General features: G+C 35.6%; 1 protein-coding gene across 1 annotated transcript; it reads left to right on the top strand.

The window, feature by feature from the left end:
• The first annotated feature begins 6,054 nt into the window (after window positions 1-6,054).
• Window positions 6,055-6,757, top strand: LOC149190132 (hydrophobic protein RCI2A-like). The gene is made up of 2 exons (XM_089413366.1): window positions 6,055-6,340; window positions 6,464-6,757. Exons 1-2 carry the CDS (start codon window positions 6,254-6,256, stop codon window positions 6,551-6,553), a joined length of 177 nt encoding a protein of 58 aa, XP_089269492.1. The 5' UTR covers window positions 6,055-6,253; the 3' UTR covers window positions 6,554-6,757.
• The last annotated feature ends 4,512 nt before the right edge of the window (window positions 6,758-11,269 follow it).

Genomic DNA, 11,269 nt, shown 5'->3' with positions numbered 1-11,269 from the left:
TTCTTAACATTATCATGAACCGAAGGTCTGTGTCTCATTTCTACCTCATATCTTAATCTTGGATTAATAGGAGGCTTGAAAGTGCTAGCAGCCACAACCAATGAATCTGCCAATCTATTCTCATCTCTTGGAATGAATTGAATGTTAAAAGCTTCAAAGAAATTTTCAATCAAATCCCATACCTCATTTCTGTATGCCCGAAGCCTAGGATGCTTTGTTTCACAGTGATCTTTTATCTGCTTAATAATTAACTCCAAATCTCCAAAAGCAGAAATTGACTTGGCTCCCATATGTTTGGCTGTTTGTAGAGAAATAATCAAGGACTCATATTCTGCCACATTGTTAGTTGCCTCAAACTCTAATTTGAAAGAAAAGGGGAACATATTACCTCCAGGTGCGATTAGAAGAAAACCAACACCTGTTCCTTCCTTGGAATAAGCTTCGTCAAAGAAACATTTCCACACTTCTTCCTTTTGCAGCTCTGTAATTACATTGGATGAAGCAAGCTGCTTCTGATTATCTTCAGCCATCTCTGCATTATCATGTAGTGTGAAACAAGCAAAATTATCATTCTCTTGACTATATACAGGTGAATTTCTTGCTCCGTTTTTTGTAATTGTCTTTACAAACCTATTTTCTCTGTACAATCTCCTCTCCTCCCCACCAAAAACTGGTATAACAACATATGAAAAATCTAGTTTCAAAACACCTCCCAATTTAGCCCCCCAGGACCTAGATAGAAGCATTCCAAATCTAGCAGGAATATCTGCTACTACAACATCCATGACCAAGCTTCTAGCTGGAATTTGGGCTAGTGATACTGCTAGATCCTTAATAACCCCCAGACACTTGACCTTGTTTGAATCAAAAGAATACAAATCCCTGTAAGGTTTGGCCACTCGTAGATTTAGTTGCTTCATCACTGACAGAGGCATAATATTATGTGAAGCTCCCGAATCAAGCATACAATTATGTAGGAAGAAATCATGAACCAATAGGGAAATATAAAAAGGAGTTATTGAAGAATTTACTTCCTCTACATGTGGACCAAAAACCACTACTGGTTTATCTTCCTGCAGATTTACAGTGTCACTCTCATTTTCTTTTAAATTAATAAACTCAACAATCTCCTTTTGATAATTAGGTGTTTTTTCCAATTCTGTAAGGGGAACTTGTATTCTTACCTTTTCCAACTCCTTGGTAAGACTAAACAAGTGACCCTGTTTAGCAATATTTTCATTCTCATCTTCACCTTTCTTCATGACTGGAATTATTTGAGGAATTGAAACAAGTTTCTCCAAAGGAATTTTTCCAGTTTGATCTTGGGAAGACTCGCCTCAAAGTATCTGCGTCTTGCCATTTACATTTTGTTGTTGCTTTCCTTTATTTACTTGCTTTACAAGCTGAGATTCTTGTGGAGTCACCTTTGGTGAGGAAGTCGAAACTTGCTGCTCACTTTCATTTTCTTGATTTCTTAATCTTTTCCTAGATCTCAGGTCATATTTCTTGTGTAATTCAACCTGCATAAAATCAGAGGATTGTTTCCAATATTCATCAATTTCATTTCCATTATGAATAACATCTGCTTTATCATACACATATTCTTCTCCTTCAATGCCAAGTTCATCTTCATCAACTGCATATAATGTAGAAATTTGATCTTCAGGTTGTTCGTCACCAGGATCTGCTTCTATATATAATGGTGCTTGGATTTGATTTTGATCTTTTCTTTCCTTTTGCAAGATTTGCAAAGGTTGTCTTCTGAATTGGGGATTGAAGTTCTTATTATACTATGTTTGTCTCTGAGAGTTCTTATTCTTTAACTCTAACCTATTTAACTTATCTGACATAGTTTTAATTACATTACACATATCCTCTAATGATTGACTTTGAGAGGATTCTATCTTTGCCTTTCCCTTGTCTTGGGTAAGCTGTGTTTCTGGTGCTTTTCCTGCAGCCACCAGATTCGCTTCTATCTCTAAAGCATCTGTTTGGATTCAATCAAGGGTCGAAGCTCTTCTTTCCCTTAATGTGAATCCAAAATTTGATTCAAAAGCCCATGCAAAAGTTATTTTTGCACCAGCAGGAGGAGGCTTAATCTCTGCTGGGAGACTACAATTTGTTAAATCTTCTGACAAATTCGGCCACAATTTCATCAGACTTCTTCTTTTTTGCATTACATTGCATTAATGAATATCCATGGTCTCTTTTTTCTCCCCATCTCTGAATAAACACATGTTCCATCTCTTCCCAAGAATGAATGGTATTATTGGGAAGTCCTTTGAACCATTTCCTTGCTTCTCCATCCAAGGACTGAACAAACAATTTTAGAACAACATCTAAATGTTCAACATTTAGGTTTTCAGCAATATTACAAAATACTACTACATGATTCTCTATTGTTTGTTCATCTTCTCCCGAAAAACGTGGAAGAGTTGTGAGGTAATTATGTGGCATTTGATTGTAAGGTTGTGGTAGTTGAAGAGGTGTATACCTATTCACTAAGAATGCAGGTGCTGCCATGTTTACTGAACTTTGATTACCACCAGATGTGGAACTTGATTGAGAGGTAAATGGAATGTGCAAAGGAGGTAATGTGGTTATTGGTTGAGGTTGAATAATTACAACAGGTAAATGAAAAGTAACAGACTCAAAAGATTGTTCTTGACAGCTAGGTTCCTGAAATGAAGATGATGAAAAAGATGATTCTTTACTAGATGAATGTTCAAGTGAATTGTTGCCTGATGCAGACAATGTAGGAATTGGTGTAATTGGAATCTTAGACCTTTCAACCCTCTTAGAAAATAGCCTTTCAGGATCTGAAAGAGCTTGAACTTTCTTTTGTGAAGTGTCTGATCTTGTATGGGGCCTTCTTGAAGTCAGAGTTTTTACTTTGATTCAAAACAACCAAATATTTTCTCCTCACTGAACAACCAGAGAAAAATATTGAAACCCACGGAAAAATCTTCTTATCTTCTCTTTCTGGCAAACACGCCAATTAATGTTGTACCTTAAGAAACCAATTTCCTCGCTGTAGGGAATTGTGCTCAAGACATTAATAAATATCACTTACTGTCACTTATTGTTTGTTGTGTTCTCAAATGAAGGACGTGGAAACTTGGTTTTAAACTTTTAATACATGTATGACCAAAACATTTCAGAATGTCATTTGTTGCTAAGTATAAATGATGGATGAAGAAAGTTTGAAGGGAAATCTAAAGATAATACGCCGATCTTTCACAGAAACTACTATCTGTAAATTAGAGGAATTATGATAATGAGAACTGAATCATAGATAATATGCTGATCTTTCACAAAAATTATTATCTATAATTTAGAAGGGAAATGAGGATCAAGTATAGGAGCGCTCTTTAAGGAATTTTAACCTTATCTACATAAGTAAATAAAGACCTGCTGCTTGATTATTATACTTGAAAAGAAGAAAACATAGCATGACACATGATAGAGAAACTTACGAAATTATATGCAACAACTCATGGAAACTTCTGATTCTTTCATTAATCAACGATGATATCAGGAATACAGTGGCCTAGTTTCCGGGTTCTCCAAAGTTCGAACATTTTCTTAGTAAAATTTCCTCTTTTTATACATTGTGGAACAAATTCTGAAACTGCCCAAATAATCTAACTGCTTTCCTAACTATATGAACTAAAAACTATTAGATAATTTACAGAGGGTAAAAGTCACCTCAAAGAACATGAAATAACAAAACATAATTGGGTTTAGAAGGGAATGGTAACTGCTGCTTGTTCTGTAGATCCGCTACTAAATTTCTCGGTAAATGCCCTAATGATTCTTAATTCATTTAGTCGTAATAAAATACATTTAGTTTGTGTAATCCTGGCTTACATGGGCATTCTGAATGGCCAAAATGCCAAGAAACATATCGAATTGTCTTTCTTCTTCAGCTTCGGCTCTAACTCTGTTTTTCTACTTTACACAAAAAAATTAACACGAACTCCTGATTAATCCGGAACTCAAAAGAGTAAATCCTGCTTTATAACCTATCAAGTCCGCCCACTCAATGCTCCGTTGATTTCCATCACAAATCACAATCGGCCTGACAATCCCTGTAAAACTTGACTTATGCACGTGACCGCAATAACTATGAAAATATTTGGAATTGTGCATATATCTTTTATAAAGAAAATATATAATAAAAACATGCTTTTCCGCTTCCAATATAGGCTCAGCACAATTCCCAAGGTGCCCTTTCCCGCCGATTCATTCCCACCGTTGATCTACGCTTTTTAGATCAGACGATCTGTAAAGGTTTCGGGTGGGACATAAGCCCGAAGAATACCTGCCCGAAATGGGCAGTTTCCTCTTTCCAGCTCACTACTACGTGTTGAATGCTGAGTGGAATCGGGTTGATTCCAATAAAAACCATCTTCTGCTTTTGCTCCCCCTGAAAACTTGCCTTATGACTTTAAAAACTGCCTCTTTGCACGCCTTGCGGACTCGTCGGGGCTTTAAAATATAATACATATATGCTTTAAGTCCGGCCTTTTATTATAATTTTTTATAACAAAAATTCATATAAAATAGCGTAAACCAAAATATATATGAATATCAATAAAAGCCTTTGGAACCCGTGATAAGACGGACGCGCTGAATCATATAAAATATAACGTATAAACTATTGGGTCCGGAACCCAATCGCTCATCTCAATCAACGCTTTCATATATATATATATATATATATATATATATATATATATATATATATAATATGTTGTCTTATGGATCCGCCGCAATTATAAAACAATAATACATTATTTTTTTGGGTTCGTCATCGCAAATTGCGATCGGCAGAACCCAAATGCATGCATATAAAGGGCTTTCAATACAGCGGACCCACCGAACTTTTAAACACGCTGTATATATTATTTCGGGTCTGGTCCACCCATATCGCAATCGGCGGAGTCGTATACATGTAACATAAGTGCTTTACGTTGTTTCGGACCTGCTGTCATTATAAAATATGGCATATATATTATCGGATTCAGATCCAGTGTTAATGTTTTAACACTTGTTCCTTTGTAAAACCCAATATTTTCCTATTTTTGATTTCCAATAGACTTACCTTATTTTTTTCAAAATATTTTTTAAGTGATTTTGAATGAAACCATGAATAAAACCAACGACAAAATGCATGTTACAACATTGCCGATCTGAATTTACACTGAAAAGAGAAACAAAATACCCCATCAGAACCCGATTTGAAAATCGGTGAAAATATTCTATTTTCTGGCAAAATCTGGAGGAAAATTCGGCAGAAATTTAAGTGCCAATCATGGTTCCACAGATCAAAGTTTCAAAAGCATCGTTCAAAGTTTCAAAATGGCTTATTTTCGGGCAAAATTTTAAACAAAAAATTCAGCAGAAATTAGAAGGCCCAGCGTAATGTTTCAAAAGCAATCGTTCCTCTGCTCCAGGCGTTTTGAGGCTTATGAAGTTAACCAAAAACCTTTCACTTAAAGAATAAAATAAAAATTGAAAATAAAAATCACTTATAAAAGATAAAATCACAAAACATCCGACATATCATTCTTCTATCCATCGGAACTGAGTGCTCACATAGGAAAAATCTAACTTTTAACTTGGGAAAAAAACGAAAAATCTAAACAAAAAATATTGGACTTCCTTTCCGGAAGGTAAAAGGAATTGCCAATGTACTCCCTGCAAACTGTCATTGGCCCCGCCACTCCAACGATCACTCACGAGTTTGAGATATTGGGAGAATCGATAGCTGACCTGTCACCTAACGTCCAAAAATTAAAAATTAACCGTTAAAAACAAATTGCCGAGGGAGTTTTGATTTTATTTTTTCGGGAGTTATTTTTAGTGTGATATTTTTGGACTTTCTGGTGCCAACCTTTACTCTGTAATTGTTAATGTCGGCAACTAAATTATTTGTAAAGCAATACATCATTAATGTTGCACATTCTGCCATCAATGTTGTGAATTTTTAATGTTGACAACCCAGATACAGCTGGATTGCAACAAAACCAAAATTTAACGGTAAGGAAACAGCATGTGCGCACTCAGGGTGGGGTTTCAGAACTCGAGAGATAGTGCTGTCAAATGCCTTTAAAATGGAGTCGTCTGTGAAGGTATCCTCACTATCGGGAAATTTCAATAGAAACTTCTTTAGAGTGGGAGTCGATCTGTGATTTGTTTGGGTGTATTTTGACTAATAAGTTTCTGAGTTTAAGTTTATTTCATCATCATGAGGGAGGGCACTGCAACTTTCATAGACATTTTGTTGGCCATACTTCTGCCTCCTCTGGGAGTTTTTCTCAAATACGAGTGCCATGTGAGAGAACTTCATCCCACGGCAAAAGCCTTTAATCTACTTTTAAAGTTTTTGGTTCCTGCATAAAGATTATTTTCATCATTTTAGATCATAACTGATGGGTTTGTTGTTGTATTGTGACAGGCTGAATTCTGGATATGTCTGCTGCTGACGATACTTGGGTACTTACCAGGAATAATATATGCCATCTATGCACTCACCAAGACAGATTGAGAGTGGATACTCTTATTTTTGGAGCCTGGTGCCATGTAAATCTTGTTCTGATGTAAACAGAATTGAAATATTTTATTCACTTGTTTGTTTATGCATCTGCTGCTGCTGTTTCAAGCAGAGAGCCCACTGCATTGAGCAGTATGTTTGTTTTCTTCATTTCTGTAAATGATATTTTCAGATTAATACCAGGATCATTTATTATTATTTTATGAGATATTATATACTTGCAAGTATACAATATGCAATTGAGATTGATGCTAGAGGCTTAGTAATCAATATATAGCTTCACATGGTTTTTCTAATGTAATTATAAATACATGGAAACAAATCTTTCAATGTTTTGAAATCTAGTATTGTGTAGATTACGAAATAATTTCTGTTTTCATTTTAAGGAACCAAAAGATGATTTTAACCAAAAACCAACCAAATGATGATTTAGGTAAGAAGGGTCTTGCTATGGTCTTCCTAAGCCATGAATAAGGGATCCTTCAACTGAAAAATGCATCCTTAAGTTGTGGAAGCCATTTGTTAGATCCATATTGAGTATTTGTTCTGTTTCTTTCCCCATTTACAGTGAAAAAGCAGCAGTTGATCTTTTTGTTTCCTCACTTACAGTAAAAAACTATCAATTCTTTAGTGCTGTCCATGTTCCAGTGGATTTGAGTCCTAATTATGAAACTTCACCATTTAATAATTTACTACCTTCACTCTTTCTAAAAGCCACATTCATAAACGAAATAATGATGAGTATGGTTCAACCTCCGAGCTCTACATTCTAAGTAGCTCTAGGGGGCTAAGTGCAAGGAGGGCCTTGCACCAACTCAGAGCAGTCACTTCCCACTCGAGTGGGGGCTGCATGAGTAGCTAGAGTACAGAGCTTCCCCTGATATGTTCACATGGTTTAGGAAATAGATAGGTCTCATTTGTGCATTGAAACTCGATTGTATTGACCTCAGAGAAACCATTTGCTCCAGAATTCCCTGGTATTTTGAGATTGTGATATTTTGACATTAAAATATCTCAATGTGATATTAGGATTTTTCAAGTCAACCCTTTCAATGTTGAAGTGTTTAACATAAGCTTGTATTAAAAGGACATGAATATTTATGCAATGTCATTAGAAAACATATAATATAATATTGACAATAAAAGATCAGAAAATAATGTGTTGTTTTGTGTCTAAATCTTGGTCTCAGGTCTGCCAACACTATGCAGTCTTACGGATCACATCCTTAAGTATCACTAGCGTGCTATATATCTTGGATCTGTTAAAGCACTCACGATTGATTCAGCAACAAGCTACTCGGAGGTCAACATTTCAGAGCAGTCACTTCCCACTTGATTAGCAAGAGAACAGAGCTTCCCCGGATAGGTTCACATGGTTTAGGGAATAAATATATAATATTAATGCCTAATCTGTGCATTGAAACTCGATTTTATTAATCATCGAACCGTTCGCACACAAATAGTTTTAAGAGGATCTACACTTTGCAATGGCAACCATTTGACAAGCTTTCAGATAATCTCCTCAAACACAGAAAACGAGTTTGGGAATTTGCTCCAAATTCGATAGTATTTTGATATTATGATCATGGAGTTGTCTATAATGCGACTTTTTAGAGAATCCGGCGGAAGAAATTGAGGTTAAATCTTGATTTGTTGCAGTTAAAATGGTTTTTTAACTGCATATTTGGATTCAGCGCCCTCGAAAACCCCTGGGACGCTTTCATTGTGCAGAAACTAGCTATCAAACTTGCTATTCCAATAAATTCCTACCGGATTTCGACCGGAAAAACCGCCACAAAAACTTTCAAAAAGTCGCGTTATAGACTATTTCTTATGATCATCATTGGAATATTCTACATTAATCCCTTTCAATGTATAAGTGTTCATTATATGCTTGCATATTAAAGAACATGATTATATGTCAGTAGAAATATGGATAATGACAATGAAAAGAACATTCAATGATGTATTGTCTTGTCGGTAAAAAATTTTGGTCTCAGGTCTGCCAAAATTATGCAGTGCTGTGAATCACCCTGGATAAGTAACAAGTTAAGCAACATGTTTAGCACTCAACAGGTAACATACCAAGTTTCTGAATCTCATATCAGACGTATTAGATGTATTGGAAGTTCATAGAAGGGAATGTACATACAGTGGAATATCAAGCAAATTTAATGCATACATTCCACACATACTTACCATCACACAAAGACATTGAAGAACTCTCCAATTGGTGAACTTTCTGTACGTTACATTGTACAGCAAGTGGTCGCAGGTTGCAGTGTACAGTCGGTCTCTCGGATTAAGAACTTGGTTGAATCTTGAGCCCAATAGCACCCCTGGATTTATATCTTGGCTTTAGAGACGAGGGAAAAACACTCAAATATATATTGGAATAAAACACTCAAATTACTGATCTGAACTCAAAAAATGTTGGATGGTGGTGCATATAAAAAATTATTCAAAACTATCAAATTTGCAGAAAACGATTATGACTCCAAAGAATAGGAAAATTGCTCAAATTCTCCAGAAACAAAGTGAAAACTTACTCGGAAATTTGGAGCCAAGCCTTAACTGCGTGGTGGTTTCTTCGGAGGTTCACACTGTAAAAAATAGTTGAATAATATCAGATTTCCTCTCTGAAACTTCTCATTATATTTTTGCTGTTCCATATAAAACGAAGTTCTGGTGACTTTCTCCAAGGGCTCGAAGTTGTATTGACTTGTCATAAGACAGCAACTTGATCACATTTTCCTGCGATCTCTATTGCAATGTTGCCGATCTGAATTGACACTGAAAAGAGAAACAGAATAACCCATCTGAACCCGATTTGAAAATCGGTGAAAATGTTCTATTTTCTGGCAAAATCTGGAGGAAAACTCAGCAGAAAGTTAAGTGCCCAGCATGGTTCCCAGATCAAAGTTTCAAAAGCATCGTTCAAAGTTTCAAAATGGCTTATTTTCTGGCAAGATTTTAAACAGAAAATTCAGCAGAAAGTAAAGGGCCCAACTTAGTGTTTCAAAAGCAATTGTTCCTCTCTGCTCCAGGGATTTTGAGGTTTATGAAGTTAACCAAAAACTTAGAAAAATCCTCAGCCAGCGTTCTAGATTTTAATATCCTTTTGCTTTGAAGGCAGTAATTAGGATAAAATTTGGATTTGTGTGGAATTAAGATAAAATTTGTGGAAAATGGCTTATTTTCTGGCAGAATTTTAAACAGAAAATTCAGCAGAAATTAAAGTGCCCAACATAGTGTTTCAAAAGTATCGTTCCTCTCTGCTCCAGGGGTTTTGAGGTTTAATGAAGTTACCCACACAACCTTAGAAAAATCCAGAACTGGCCTGGATCTACTATGAAAATGAGTTCTAGATTGTAATTTCCCTTTGCTTTGAAGACAGCAAGCGTTCAACTGATTAGTGCGGAATTAGGGTAAACTTTGTTGAAAAATTAAAATGGCTTATTTTCTGGCAAAATTTTAAACAGAAAATTCAGCAGAAATTAAAGGGCCCAGCATAGTCTTTCAAAAGCGTCGTTCCTCTCTGCCCCAGGGGTTTTGAGGTTTATGAAGTTAGCCACACAACCTTAGAAAATCCAACAGCCTGAATCTACTAAGAAAATGAGTTCTGGATTGAATCCGTTAAGAAAATGAGTTTTTTTCACTGTTGTCGATAAAACCATATACAAGGCCGGGAATTAGCAAGCAACAACCCAAAAGTACAGAGCATAAAGTTTAGATTTCTTAGTAGGCAATCAGAGAACAATTCTGCAATAGGTTTGCATTAGTTAACTGCAATCAACAAACTCGACATATTAACAGAGATAAGCGCTTAGTACAGAAACTCTGGGAGGCATCCACATACATATCATTTATGTAGAGAAAGCTCTCCACAACACCCAGTAATATAATCTCTGATTAAATGCTGAAAAGAGATTACATCTTACACGGTTGCTACTGTAAATATCTCTCTTTAATCTCTACATTTTGTAATACCTGATTAAATCTGATAATATTAGGATGATATATTTTGACAGATTTCATTTTCATGTAAATGTTCATATTAATTTAATATATTGTTAAAGCTCTTCTGCACCCAACATGGATTTGACAGGTTTCATTTTCATGTAAATGTTCATATTAATTTAATATATTGTTAAAGCTCTTCTGCACCCAACATGGATTTGACAGGTTTCATTTTCATGCAAATGTTCATATTAATTTAATATATTGTTAAAGCTCTTCTGCACCCAACATGGATATCGATGGCTACACAAGTTTGCTCGCTCCATGGAAAAGTTGTAATGGGATTTGGGAAGTTTTTTATCTTTTTCAAATAAATGTTGTTTTGATTTTTCTGATTTGGTGATTGAATTATCAAATTACCAGTAATTATAAGAAGAGTGCGGAGAGTGGTAATACATCGCTCCATAGAAAAGTTGTAATGGATTTAGGAAGTTTCTTATTTTTTTAAATAAATATTGTTTTGATTTTTCTGATTGGGTGGTGGAACTATCCAATAAACAGTAATTATGAAAAGAGTGGGGAGAGTGCTAGTACACCGCCCTAAAGGTATGGGCAGTGTACTCATCTAAAGGCTTCCAAAATTGACCATGCGGTCCAAGTCCAAGATAAGACCCTTGATTTTGTAGTGTAGCTAAAGCATATAGTTGGGTGGAGAGCGGACAACCAGATGAAATAAACCAAGAGATAGAG

Source organism: Pinus tabuliformis, chromosome 3_1, assembly GCF_031772625.1.
Source record: "Pinus tabuliformis cultivar Carrire ecotype Pingquan chromosome 3_1, CPIR1, whole genome shotgun sequence".
Lineage (NCBI taxonomy): Eukaryota > Viridiplantae > Streptophyta > Pinopsida > Pinales > Pinaceae > Pinus > Pinus tabuliformis.
Note: the sequence above shows the minus strand (reverse complement) of the source record. Positions and strands in the feature narration are given on the sequence as shown.